General features: G+C 48.2%; 1 protein-coding gene across 2 annotated transcripts; it reads right to left on the minus strand.

The window, feature by feature from the left end:
* Positions 1-1,221: 1,221 nt before the first annotated feature.
* On the minus strand, positions 1,222-12,401 carry lima1a (LIM domain and actin binding 1a). 2 transcript variants are annotated; one of them, XM_047040700.1, is made up of 11 exons: positions 12,182-12,401; positions 10,966-11,084; positions 9,932-10,088; positions 9,221-9,266; positions 7,064-7,375; positions 4,051-4,126; positions 3,705-3,802; positions 3,510-3,615; positions 3,228-3,295; positions 2,914-3,047; positions 1,222-2,777 (listed from the first exon to the last, which is right to left on the minus strand). In XM_047040700.1, the coding sequence occupies exons 3-11, from the start codon at positions 10,051-10,053 to the stop codon at positions 1,730-1,732; spliced, it is 2,010 nt and encodes a 669-aa protein (XP_046896656.1). In that variant the 5' UTR covers positions 10,054-10,088; positions 10,966-11,084; positions 12,182-12,401; the 3' UTR covers positions 1,222-1,729. The 2 variants fall into 2 exon arrangements, with proteins under 2 accessions (XP_046896656.1, XP_046896655.1); XM_047040699.1 differs by lacking the exon at positions 12,182-12,401 and having other exon boundaries at positions 10,966-11,262.
* Positions 12,402-13,877: the final 1,476 nt, after the last annotated feature.

The following is a 13,877-nucleotide window of genomic DNA, read 5'->3' on the forward strand; positions in this document are numbered from 1 at the left end:
TGGCAAGATTCACCTTTAACATAGTGACAATGACATGTCTAGCTAGTTTCTGATACATTACATCAAAGCAAACAATTATACTGACATGTTTTCCCCAGCTCAGTAGGGGTGTGAATAGCGTGGGTTCTGTCGTTACACAACAGCACCAGTAGAGGGAGCCCTACCCCAACCTAGTGTTGAATCTCAGTTCTTAATTCCCTGGATACCTTCTGATCTTTTACAAAGTCACTTTGCAAGTCAGTAAAGCAGAGAGGGGAGTGTGTCTCGATGAGAATGAGCCAATGCCTTGAGCTTGATCAGCATGTCCTCATGAACTATGGCAAACAAACCAAATGGCTCAGCTTGACAGCTAAAGTAGTGTTTGGACTTTACGACGTCCCCCATTATGACATCACGACTTCCCCGACAAGACACGCGGGAATCGAATCCACTACATACCAATCTATAAATGTCGATACACTGTACTGTCTCATGTGCCAGCGATGATGGGCGTTTAATATTTTCTATGTTCTGTCCTCTGCACTCTCACAGTTTAGGTTCAGAGTCATGTATGTGGACATCCATCCATAGTTTAATGTAATTGAATGACTGTCCCAGAATATCCCACTGATTGGCCAAGATGATGGGATCACAGGAAACAGGAAGTAGAGGTTGTTGATTTCCTTCAAAGATGGCTGGATAGCAACATTATGATGACGATGGGGATTTATATCCCATTCTTACTGTGTCTTAAAATTTTGTTATATTATGGGCTGGTTTCCTGGAAACAATCTGTAATGAGAATCACTTGAAAATGACTTATTTTCTAGACTTAGTCCTATGTTCTAGGCTTGGCTTAATATGGTGAACTGGTCTCACCGGTTCTAAAGGGCTACGGAGTTTCAAGGCGGTCCAGTTGGGGTCCTACTCTACAGTACCACCCTATCTTCACCATGACATGGTCTTAGACATGCCTGCTTTAAGAATGAGTCCTGCACATGTTTCATACATGTTTCATACTGTATATACAATCACAGAATGCTCCATTTATGATGTACTGTAAATAACCATGATGAAGACTTATATCTGAACTGTTGTGTGTTCACGGTGTTATAGTGTCGTCGTCGTGGAGTCTTCTAATGAACCTGAGGAAGTGTGAGGCTTGGTGTACTACAGTTTATTCATAAGAAAGATTTCGGATTTATTTTCCCCTGATAAAAGAAACTATTTGCAATGTAGGAATAGCTCCAACATCTATGATATTTAATGTGGAAAAACAGAGAAAAACAGAGAAAACACCAAGGTAGTAGAACAGGGGGCACATCCTGTGGAGTCATAATCAGTGGACACTTTCCTAGTAATACCTCCTTGCGAGGATCACAATGGGTAGTCACACTCAGCTAAACCTTAAACATCTCGTCATATATGGATATACGTTAGTCAAAAATGTGCATTAAATGTAACTATCAGACATGGCAGGAAGTCATAACTAAAAACATGACAGAGCAATGACACTTCTAATAAAGTCTAGTACATGTACGATTGCTTTTGTTCTTCTGTCACAGTTCAGATTCAGAGGCACAGATAAAACAGTCAAAGAGTTGTACACATACACACCAGGTGTCGCACTAAACACACAGTCATCCTTTAAGTAAGTACACTCAGTGGTCCTTTAGTAGGCTCATCGCTAGGCCAAGTCTAGACTACATACGGAATGAGAGAGTCTGTTGACAGGAAACTCTGGACAGTGTCAGTCCTCTTCGTCATAGTAGCGGTTCCTCTTGATCATGTCCTCCACGGACACCTCCTCTCGCTCCTTCTCCCTGGCCTCCTCGCCATCCCAGAAGCCCACATCCTGGGACAAGACCGTGACGGTCTCTCCAGCCGGCTCCGGAGACAAGGAGCTGGCCTGGTGTTCCAGAGATGACAACTCCTCCTCTTCTCCCTCCTCCTCTTCCTCCTCTGCTCCCTCCATCTCCTCCTCCTCACCCTCCATCTCCTCCCCCTCGCCTTCCGGCTCCTGTTCCGGCTCTCCTCCCAGAGCCTCCTGGTCCTCCTCCTCCAGACGAGGGTCACCGCCCTCCTCCTCGGAGCCACTCTGGATGTCCAGCGAACTGTCGTTGGTGGGCGTCGCCCCGTCGGGTGATTGGCTGCTCGGCTGCAGCTCCATGCTTTGGGGTTCCGGGCTGGCCTGTCTGTCATCCATAGACGGCCAATCGCAGGGAGGGCTGGTCCGTTTGGGTGAAGGGGTGGGGTTACTGTTAGTACTGGCCAATGAGAAGGGCATGCTGCGCTCTTTGAGGGAGGCGCTTCTACACAGCCGGGTGACCTGGTTGGTTTCAGGGGTCTCGTTCCAGGAAGGGGACTCTTCCTCTGGGGGCCACTTGGCACGGGCGGGCTTGGAAGCCTCTCCTTCACTGCCAGGGCTGGTCCCCGGGGCCCCTTCCTCAGCCTCAGAGCGTGGGGGCCAGGTGATCTTCAGCCGGCGGGTCTCCGCGGGTCGCTCTGCCTTCTCTGCTGAGCCCTGGCCCAGGGTCTCCAGGCTGGCTGTCAGGATATTGACCTTGGCTATGGGAGACTCCTCGACGGTGGGGCTGGTCAGCTGCTCTAAGGAGGTCGGGGACTTGGTTGGGGACTTGGCCGGGGCTGGACCCTCCCCAGCCTCGCCTCTCGTCTCCCACAGCTCCTTGTGAGGTCGCAGACCGAAACCTTCATCGTAGTTGCCCTTGGCCTTGAACAGCTGACAAAAATGGGGCTTGCAATAGACATGGCTATGCAGAGAGGCGTAGTTCCCCAAGCTGGACACCAGAGGGAGACAAAGGGGACATACTGAGTCAGTAAGATTTCTTTGGACAAGTGAGGGAGTAGATGAGCGAGTCAACGCAGGAGCAGGAATGTGCGGTGGTGGGTCAGTATGTCTGTGTGTGGCCTCACCTGAGCTTGGTGTTGCAGTGGGAGCAGCGGAAACAGGTGGTGTGGTACACCTGTGTGTTGGCCACCAGGCGCTCCAGTGGGTACACCGTCTTCAGACACGACACACAGCTCTCCTGAACAGGCAGGCGGAAGCCCTTCACATGCAACACACACACAACTTAAGTAGTCAGCACATGAATGTCACATGGAAAGTGGTTGTCAATGTCGTTTAAATGATGTCTGGATGCCAAAATGGCAGTTCCAGGATGAGGATGAGAACAATAAGAGAGGGGAGGGGGAGGAGGAGGGAGAGGACGGGGGTGAGGGGTACTAACCCTGGGGATCTTGGCCTGAGCAGGTTCTCTCTGGGTGGAGGACACTGACGTCCCAGTACCAGAACCAGCTAGGAGAAGAGACAAGGATGAGAATCCCCAAACTAGCCATGTCCATATACGAATGAATACATGCTCAAACCATAATATACTAAGAGCATTATATGCTTGATCCTATCAAGAGGATACACAATACACGTTGCCCGTATAGCACAAGACTAAGCTGCATTGGGGGAACCCTTTGTGTGAATGAGACAGTACAGTAGAGAGAGCCGAGAGCTATACCGTTGCTGTCTGAGGTGGAACCTTTCCTGCTGTTGGGCTCAGAGTCTGGACCAGGAGGAACGTTCTCCTTCTGTTTGCCTCGCAGATCCGAGTCCAGCTGGTCACTCTGAGAAGGAGAGACGGACAGAGAGTGTGAGAGTCCATGTCTCTGGTGACCATGTCCCTGTGAAGTAACGGGACAGTTCTGAAACTCACACTGATGGAGGTGGACATCACTTCCTGTTTGGACACAGCCGCCTGGTACAGAGCCATCCTGTCTCTTAAGGTTGTGCTCTCCAGCAGCCCTGCGTCCGCTGGGAAACACACACACACACACAAACATGTCACGGTAGGGTTGAATTTTGGACAGAAGTTGGTCAAACCCCTAGCCTAGGTCCTGTACGGTGGAAGAGGAACAGGAACTCCCATCCAAAAGTCAAAAGATCTCAAAAGAAAACATCCCTCTTACTGTTGCTGACTTGTCGAAACCAGCCTTATCAGTGGAGAATAAACCTTTCTGATACAGTAATAGGAAGCTGTGTGTGTGTGTGTGGTCCTGTACCTCTGTCTCCCAGTAAATGATCCATGTTGTCAGTGATGCCTGGGTTCCCTCCACTCCTCCCGGTCTCTCGGGTCACCTGAACACAACATAGCACACAGCCCAGTTAGCTTTCCCTCTGCTACACGCATCCAGGATGCCACACTACCAAGGCACCAGACGTGAAGGAAGAGAGGAGTGAGAAAGGGAGAGAGAGAGAGAGACAGAGAGAGGTGTGTTTGTCTTGACCAGCCCACTTTAATCCCATAATAAGCTCAGCAAGCCAGAGCCTGAGACAGACTCCCCGTCTGTCCATGCTGTCCAGCCAGGAGACACACACACACACACACACACACAACGTGCCTGGTCAAATGAGTCGTCGAACATCAACTAAATTTATGAAGTTCAGCTGACTGACCGTCAGACCGCACCGAGGGATGAAGAGACAAGCCAGCCCTCCCAACCTCACTACTGGACGCCAGGGAAGAAGCAGCTAGCTAGCACGAACAGTAAATAGCACTAACTAGAAGCAATTTAAGAAGCTTGCTGGTGAGTTGGCAAGAGAGCTCGTCAGGTAGTTTCTTGCTGAGGGGGCCGGTGAGCTAGCAAAGTACAGGAACCAGCAGAGGAGCTTGCCAAGAACAAGAGGTCACACAGAGAGACAAATTCTTCTTGGCTGCTCCAGCGCTTGGCCATCTTAACCTGCCTGCACGGTCAGCCCCAGCTGTGGAATACAGACAGGAGCAGGAAGAGGAGAGCGCTAATAGTGGTAACCATGGCGAAGGGCTGTGAGCAGAGTATCAGTAGATCTGCCAAACTGAGACCATTTATTTATTCATCAAATAAACGGCATAAGATGAATAAATAAATAAATAAATAAATAATAAGTAGCAATCAGTACCAACTCTGTCCCCCAAAGTGGATAATCTGATAATCCGCAGAGATGGCGGGGAGCCAGGGGGTACTGTATGGGAGGGGCAGAGGACAGGAGGGGGGTGGGGGCAGCCTCATGGTGTCCTGCTCTATGTCCCCAGGGGGGCGGGGGTGAAGGCGGGTGTCAGGATGTAAACACACAGCCGCCAGGCTCAGGGCTGATCATCGAGCCAGACAAAGGATTCTCTACTAATCTGAGATCCATTTAAACCCCCACATCCAGTCAGCCAACCAGCCAGCCGGCTACCCACACTGCACCTCCCAAATCCGCCTGGACTCCCCGCTGATGCCACCCTGATCCCTGACCACAACCCTCCTGCCCCTCCTCCTCAAACACTTACATTGAAATGAATCAGGAACAACAACAACAAAGGAGGCACTATGCCAAACTGAGGACCAGTTCAAACCGAGCCTTCGAAAGAAAAACTTGTATGAAAAGCTTTTTGAGAAGACTGACAGACCAACAGTGTACCACAGAACAGTCAACACACACAGTAAATGGACTCGCTAACCCATCAAAGACTTCAATTCAAAGCTCCCAGGCGGCTCCAACAGAGCAGGTTAACCAAACACTGAACAAGATCAACACCAGCACACAGAACCGACAGGGTCCTGGACTAGGGTTTGACAACAGAGTTGAACTAGGGTTGAAACAAACAAAGAGTGAATGAAACTGCCCATGTTGTACTGTACCTCAAGCCAAGTCAGGACCTGCACAGTCACACAGAGGAGCAGGCAGGAGATGTTACACAGGAGAGATCAGCAGCATCCTCTAGCAGTCCTCTGGGTTCTAGCAACTGTTTAGCTTAAGTGAAACGTTGCTTCCTTCCAGAACCAGTAGCACCAGATTATAGTCTGATTCTTCCACAACCAAAGACAAGAGCAGAAAGCCGGCTTTCTAAGGGGCTTGGGGAGGGGTCTAGCGGGGGAGAGGGGAGAGGCCTGGAGACTCCCGGGGGAGTTTGGTTTTGTTTGAGGCTGGAGACAGACGCTGAGGGAGGGACCAGAAGGGGAGGGGAGGGGGGGAGCAGCTGGGGGTTCGGATGGTGGGGGGGACTGGTGGGGGAGTACGGTCAATTAAATCTGTGGCTCAGCAAAACAGAAGAGGAGAAGAGAGAGAGCTAAAGAGAGGGAATGCTCGGGAGGGAAAAGAATCGGACAAGAAAGGAAAGAAAAGGAGCGGAGGGGAGAGGCCATGATGGTTCAGCCTGCAGGAACACTGGGGGGGATCGGGTGTCAGCTGTCTGAAGTCACATGACACACCTATCCCATGACATCATCATCATTATCATGACCCCGTGGGATGTGCTCCCTGGCAGCACGAGGAGAGGAGATGAGAGGAGGGGGAAGAGCGGAACAGGGTCACAAAAACATTTTGCCGCAAGTCTGGCTCATCCCAGTGTTCCGCGCGTGCAGCATGTGGAGGTCTTGGTGTACAGTCTGTCCTGAAGTGATGCAAGACTAACTGCTCCGCCCATGTGACCAGCAGCATGACTAAGTGCTGGAGGGCCCTGACGCTCTCAGAACAAGCAGAACATTCTTCAGCCAGGGACAACATCACACAGACCTCCCTGTTTGAACCAGGACCATGGAGGATCTGTTCAGTCAGGCTTTCAAACCCATGTCTTTAAGACTAGGGCCCAGAGCTGTTCCTGCTTGGTCAGTAAATAGGTAGTGGACCTGCTCAGGGATGTGCTGCTCATGAAAACAAAAGCCCCAGTCACTGTACAAGTACTGCTATCATGTGTCACCTGATTCAACGCTGAAAACCTCCCTGAACTCCAGATAAGGGAGTCACATACCATTGGTGTCAATTGAAGGACTGTGTCATTCTGGTTTCACTTCAAGCTGAGATGGTTCTAAGCAGTTCAAGAAGGAAATGCATTATTTTGAGCCTGCCTATTCGGAATGATGAAATACAATTTTGAAATCGTATTGAAAACCGCCTGAAAGTAGCCTAATAATAACTGTTCCTATGCCTCTACATGATTGTTGTACTATTGTTTTGCAGCAACACGGTAGTTTATTTATCATACAGTTACCACTGTTTCTAATCCCTGTAAGTTAGTATGCATGGTTGAAACCAGTTGTCAAAGTGACTTACTTTGTTGGCTCCCTTCTCAAACATCATCTTGAGGCTGGTGAGGGGAACGCTGGGCTTCTCCGACACTGGTGAGTGTGTGTCTGTCTGCGGCCCTCCCTCCATGTCAGGCTGGGGCTCACTGCCGGGGTGGGGCTGGCCTGGGCTGGGGACCTGGGGCTCTGGCTGAGCTGGATGGGGCTGTGGGGCCTGGGACTGGACCTGAGCTTGGGGCTGAGTGTGGGGAGTCGGGGTACAGGCCAGGGCTGCAGGCTGCTCCCACTGTTTCTTCAGCACACTCAGATTCCCCCAACGTAGCGTCTGGGTCTCCACAGCCTGGAGGAAGAACCAGCCCGTTCAGTCACACTCAGCAGGCATGCACAACCCGAGTCTCTAAATGACTGACTAGCTGGCTCTCACAGTTCATTTGGAACACCGACAAAAATGATTAGATTAAGGTGGAATATGGAAAATCCTCGAAAAGGTAAAGATGACATTGCTCTGGACGAACTGTGACAGGAACACAGTAAAGCTGAGCACTATTTTATGCGATGAGCAGCACGAAGGGAGGTCAGGAAAACAAAGCGGGGTATAGATAGCTCACAAACACAGAACAAATCTAAATTGAGCACAATTTTGCACTAATTATTAGTAACAAAATATCCAATATCTCTAAACAATCAGTCTTTCTTACATGTCATTCAAAGCACACCGCAAAAACGATCCTAACATGGCACTTCAACCAAAATCATGAAAGGAAAGAAAATCAAAAAGAAAGAAAGCAAAGTCTAAACTAGCAGGAAGAGGTGGAAATATTGATGTGAGATAAAGACCTGCAGATGCTCCTGCTCTACCTTCTGTCTGGAGGTAAAGAGAGCAAAGAGTCTGGCACCCTGGAGGACCTGATGGCAGGCAGCTTGAAAAGTTACAAGCTGTCCTAGATGTGAGCCTTAAGACCAGTCCAGAGCAGGAGGGGGGGAGGGAGAGAGGGAGAGAGAGAGAGAGAGAGAGAGAGAGAGAGAGAGAGAGAGAGAGAGAGAGAGAGAGAGAGAGAGGGAGGGAGGGAGAGAGACCACCCCTATAATCAGACAGAACCACACAAAGGAAGAAGGAAAGAGAGAGAATCAGAAACTGAAAAAGTCACTGTAAATGTAAAGAACCGGTTCTATGCCAGTCGTCCTGGATTCACCCAAATACAGCACCAAAAAAGCATATACTGCATGCTAAAATAACAGGCTAAGAAACACTATAACCAATGATAGTGATTTGTTTTTCCGGAGAAGATATATTTGTTCCTCACTAGTTGTGTTAAACCAAACAAGGCGTTGGTTTAACACTTCAAGGACTTGGTCCAGGTTCCACAGTTCCATCTCTGTATGATGGAGCCATCTGATCTTGTAGTAAAATACCGACTTGTGTTAAACACACATGCACCCCCAGCCTGGCCGACCCCCACCCACCCTCTCCTCCTGTATCTGAAGTGTCTCTAGTCTACGCCTTTCAAACGTAGACATGGCGTCACGTACCTGGGATCAAGACAAGGCTTGAGAAACGCTAACTAGCTACTGTCTCCTGCTGTTTCATAAGTCAGCGATTCGCCCAAACTGCCCCCGGTCTGTGGAAGCACCACCCCAGTGTCCCTGGGCTGGGGCTGGGCTCCGAGGAGGAGGGGGGGTCTTACACGGAAGTCCTTCCTGACCACAGGAGGCAGCTCTGCTCTGCCTTGGCCTTGGGCAGCTCTATGGATGCTGTGTTCAAAGACTAGTGCACAGTATTACCCTCAGATTAAAGAGTCTAAATAAAGGATTAAAGCTTTGCTAGCTTCAGAGTGCAACAAGTGGACAGGCATGGCTGGGAAGCTACCACTGTGTGAGCTGGGCATGCGTACACGCACACGCGCTGAGTTTGAGTACATGACTGTAAATGTAATTGAATGGATGGATTGCAACAAGCTAGAACACCTCTATATGACACATCCTTTTCAGGGAGCATGACATCAGCTGAAACTGTCTGAGTGACGACGCTGAGGGCCAGCGTTGAGCCTGAGGTGGAACGACAGACAGGCCTCGTCACGCGCGCTGCTTAGACCCAGGCACAAGCTGTACGTCAGGGGTAGGTTATGTAGGTCATGGACATGGAGGTGAAGAAGAGTTTAAAGGGCAGTCAGGGTTTGATACTCACGGTTCTCTTCCTCTCTGTGCTCCCCTCCTCGGCGGCCATCTTGTACCTGAGCAGAGGACAGGAGAGGATGGGGAGGGGGATCAGGAGAGATGGAAGGACAACAGAAGAGATGGATGAGGGGAAGGAGAGACGGAAGAAGACATGGATGAAGAGAGGCAAGAGGCATAAGGAGAGGTAAGGTCTGTGGGCGAGTTCATAACATAGACAATTAGTCTGGGTGGAAATATAACTTTTGTTTGCTGTCACCCTCTCTCTAGCCTCTTAAAACTCCACTGAAGGAGAGGTTTCAAAGGGGTTATGATCGGATTGGAGCAGAGATTAAATTATACACAGACTTTTGGCTAAGAACCTTAGGTTTTCTCACCGAATCCATTCATATAGAAACAGAACACTGACTCCTGGTGGTCAAACAAAATATTAACTTCACTCTAAATATCCAAACATAAGTCTTGTCTTGTAAAAGACAAGACTGGACAGTCTGACACTGAAGATGTGATTTTACAGTGAGACCGGGATATAGGGCAAGTCAACACATGGAACAGGAGAAACTGGTTTGTGATGTTCTAACTAAACATGATATGAAATATATGGAACCAGCTAAATGAGAAGCCGAGAGGACATAAATGGGTAGAATGTATATCTAGTCAAAACCAATCAGATTAAAGGCAAATAAGGGAATCCAGCCAGCCAGCATATGAAAAAGATGTTTACCTGGAGAAGCGCTCTGCAATGGCGTTGTTCTTGCCTCTGGAGCCAACTATGGACATCTCCTTGGCTGTGACCCTGAGGGACTGAGACGCCCACTGCTTACGGCTGAACGGAGCTACGGCCATCTGGATTGTCTGTCTGTCTGTCTTCCCAGAAAACACTGAAAGAGGAGAAATCTATTACACAATGAGCTTAATGACAAGTCGCTGGCTTACTGGCAACTTACATCTGGTTCCCAAATTTGAAACCGTGATCAATGATAATAAGTATTACTAATCCAATCTAAGCAATTCAGGTCCTTTCTGGGGTGTGTCACCGTGAATGACTCAGCAAGGTGAGTAACCAAAGCAACATGGAGCAGCTGTTCAGCTAGACCCCTGCCTCATGGAGCCCTCAGGGCAGACAACCCCCCCCCCCCCCCTTCACCCACCCACACATACACACACACACACACACACACACACACACAGCTCTGCTGGTGGCTATGGGATAGCCTCTAGGGTTTTGTTCAAGATGAACTTGATTTTAGACAGAATGCTGAGTCCACTAATGTGCCATTTCCTCTCTGAGACGACTCATCACCCACAGTCTACACACCCTCCTCTCCCTCACGGACTGGAGTGGTCATCCAGAAGACGTCAAAGATGGTTGTCTTGGCTTTCGCAAAAACTAAATGTGTGTATGCCTCAGTGCTCATCTCCTCACCTCCTAAGGTAATCCATGGACTGTCATGTTTATTTAACTTGTTCTACACGTTACACGCGCTACAACAGGAAACCATATTTTTTCATATACAATAGGCAAAGACAAAATCATGAAAGAAGCTATTATAGAAACATATTAGAAACTAAAATCTGCTGTCATAATGCTGAGACAATAATACTCCTTAGGATAATATCAGAAAACTACGTATTACCCCTCCCAGATAACCCAACTTTCTGAAAAACATGCTTTCCCAACAGGCATCAAAACCACCCAAATTGTTATTTAGTCAGGCGAACTTTGTAGAGCTCAGACATTCCTCTCCAAATACATACCACCAAGTCTTCACAGTTCCTCTCTTCTATCACTTCTTTGCGTCTTCTTGTCCGTCTCTTTCCTTCACGCCAGCACCAGTCTGCTGCCTGCCTGCCTGCCACAGTGTGCTTATGGCTGGCTGAACAAGAGGGAGGGGGCAAATCAAGACTGTGAGAGCATTCACAGCCAATAGCAATGCAGTTTTCACTTTCACCTGACAGGTAGGGACCTCTCCCTACTGCCCACGGCCCCCCACCCCTTCTCCTGTAGACCACAGCTGGTGTTTTGCGTAGGTTCATCCCACAGCAGAGTAGCCTACACGAGTACACACAGAGTAGCACACTGCCGTAGGCTATGAGATAAGACCGAGCAATGGGGAAATTCCAGAGGATTCCTGGAACTGGAGCGAGTGACGCAAACATCCTCACTCTCAAAGTCCAAATGCAGAGAGCATATGAGTCCTTGCATACGTTGTGTGTGTATGAGAGTGTGTGTGTATGAGAGTGTGTGTTGGTTGGGGGTTTGGAGAACGTTTTTAAGAGACTTATGGCTGCCATCAGATGAGAAAACGTGAACTTGTTCATTTTGAACAAGGTTAATTGACTCAGAGAGCTAGCGACCCCCAGGCTGAATGTGCTGACCCTGTATGTGAGCCCTGTTGGATTGGGAGCTCCTGTGTTCTCCCAGGGTGGTTTGAGGCTGAGAAGGCTGGTCAGGCCAGCAGGAATCACCCCCCCATCCTAGTCACATCACCCATCTAATCCTTACCACATGACCCAGCTTGGCCTCGGCCTGGCCATCTTTGAGCTAAACGCACCTGACACTCTGTCATGCCGCTTACAGAATACTTCAGTGCCAATGAGAATTCCAGAGAAAGTCAAAAGTGAAAGTCAGCCGTGTCGTTTCCACGTAATTAAAGTCAGCTACTGTATGATTAAAATAGTTCAGCTAAAGCCTAACACAACTGGTTCTTCGTGTGTCAACATGTTTAATTGGGACATAGAAGCTTTTTAAAGGAACAGTAATAACCCGTCTCCTATTAGGCCTAAATGGGGAGATAATGATTCAACTGGATTTGAAATATCAGTACAGGTGCTAAAAAACACGGGCCCTATGATTCACTCCAACAATTGACACAGGTGGATCCTATGACAACCAGAGATTCAAACCGCTGAGAGACATAGCTTAGCCTACTATTCAGAAGACTACAGACAGAAAACGGTTAATTGCACTCACGTGTGTTTTAATTAACAAAAGAGACACTTTCAAGCAGAATAACAGAAGTGCTTCTAGGGGAGCCTCGCTCCACCCGGGAAGTGCAGCTCACGCCGGTAAGTGAGTTCCAAAAACCACACATTAATTAATCGAAGTCGGACTATAGGCTATTGGTGTGCTGTTTCACCCTCTCTCTCTTTCTCTCTGAACCCTGGAGCGCGGTCGCTGCTGATTAGAGAACAAGTTGCAGCCGTGCGTCTGTCGCCGTATAAAGTGGCCGTGAGGAGGTTTGAGCTGCACTCCCTGGTGCTGGGAGGGCTGCAAGGCTCTGACATGTCATGCTGGAGATGTCAACACATCGACGCAGGTATAAACATGTCCCGCTAGGCTCATCCTCGTTCCAAACATGACATCAGAACAGGGTCTTATGATTCACACTATGACGAACACGGATCCCAGACAGACCCCAATCAGCACCCCAGAATGACTCAACACGACCATACGCCTATAATCTTCACTGAATTCAAGTACAAACTAAAGAATATTATAAGCTTCCTCAAAATTTGAAGTGAGGCAGGTTGCAAAATACAGATTGTTTGGTGAGGTGGAAAACAGCCTTAGGTCATACGTGCATCACTCTTCAAAATGAAAGTAGGACACAGTCGGCTATTTGCTTCACAAGCATACATGTAGGCTACACCTCTCTCTAGATAAGTGCCTTTGTATTTTTATCTCGATATTCATCTGCAGTCTACTGTTCGTTGGTTCATTCTATTAACATTAGGCCCTATAGTACAGGACTGGGACGTTGGAAATCAAAAAAATCATAAAAGTTCACATCCTCACTAGTAGTGCAGTTTTTCTGTCGGGGTCTTGACAATTGAAGGACTCCTGTTCTTAACGTTTCCTTACCATGAATATCTTTACACATATTTGTGAAAGTCAGGTATTAGTTGAGTGATTTCGTAAAGCCACTATGATCAGGTGTCAAAGCACCCTCTGATGACCTCGAGGAAGTTCTGTGGTTGTTATACCACAAGAGGTCACTAGTGCATTGCAGTCAGGATAGTTATTTGAATTAAGTACTTCTTGCAATGTTATCAGGGTGTTATTTAACATTGCAGTTCATTTCACAAGCCACTTTAAGAGTTCTTTGAATCGAATAGTTTTTCTGTGAATATAAAATATCTAAATAATGCAAATCTGATCTATGGATCTTATTGTGATTATCACACTGTAGTTCCAACCTCAGCAATCTATCTGGTTTGTGTCAAATGCTTCTTCACAGTTCTACTTAAATCATCACTGTACTAACTCATGGTGTATGACCTGCCCTCCAGGAGGAAAAGCAAGAGGGGGAGAGGGTGCACCTCATCACAGCCAGTGATGTTCTCCCTGGCAAACTGGGCAGTTGTCTCCACTCCAAAACTCATCATGACAGTCAGATCAGCTATCACCTAGTTTCACCACTCAGTGTGTTGCTAAATACAAGATAGATATAACAGAAGGAATATTTGAAGGTAACTCCTGGGAGATAGGGAATGACAGGGCTTGTTCTGCTAAGAGCAATGCTAAAGAGAGAATCAGTCAGACAATGATACTGGCCATTAGGTGTCCTCAGCGTGAGAGATGAACACTTACTGCATTTATTATACCCTGAGGTTGGCTCAGGAAACAGCTGTGAGGCATGGATGATCCTTTCACAAGAGTCTGCAGC

The sequence above is a fragment of the Hypomesus transpacificus genome, chromosome 18 (genome assembly GCF_021917145.1).
Source record: "Hypomesus transpacificus isolate Combined female chromosome 18, fHypTra1, whole genome shotgun sequence".
NCBI classification, from domain to species: Eukaryota; Metazoa; Chordata; class Actinopteri; order Osmeriformes; family Osmeridae; genus Hypomesus; species Hypomesus transpacificus.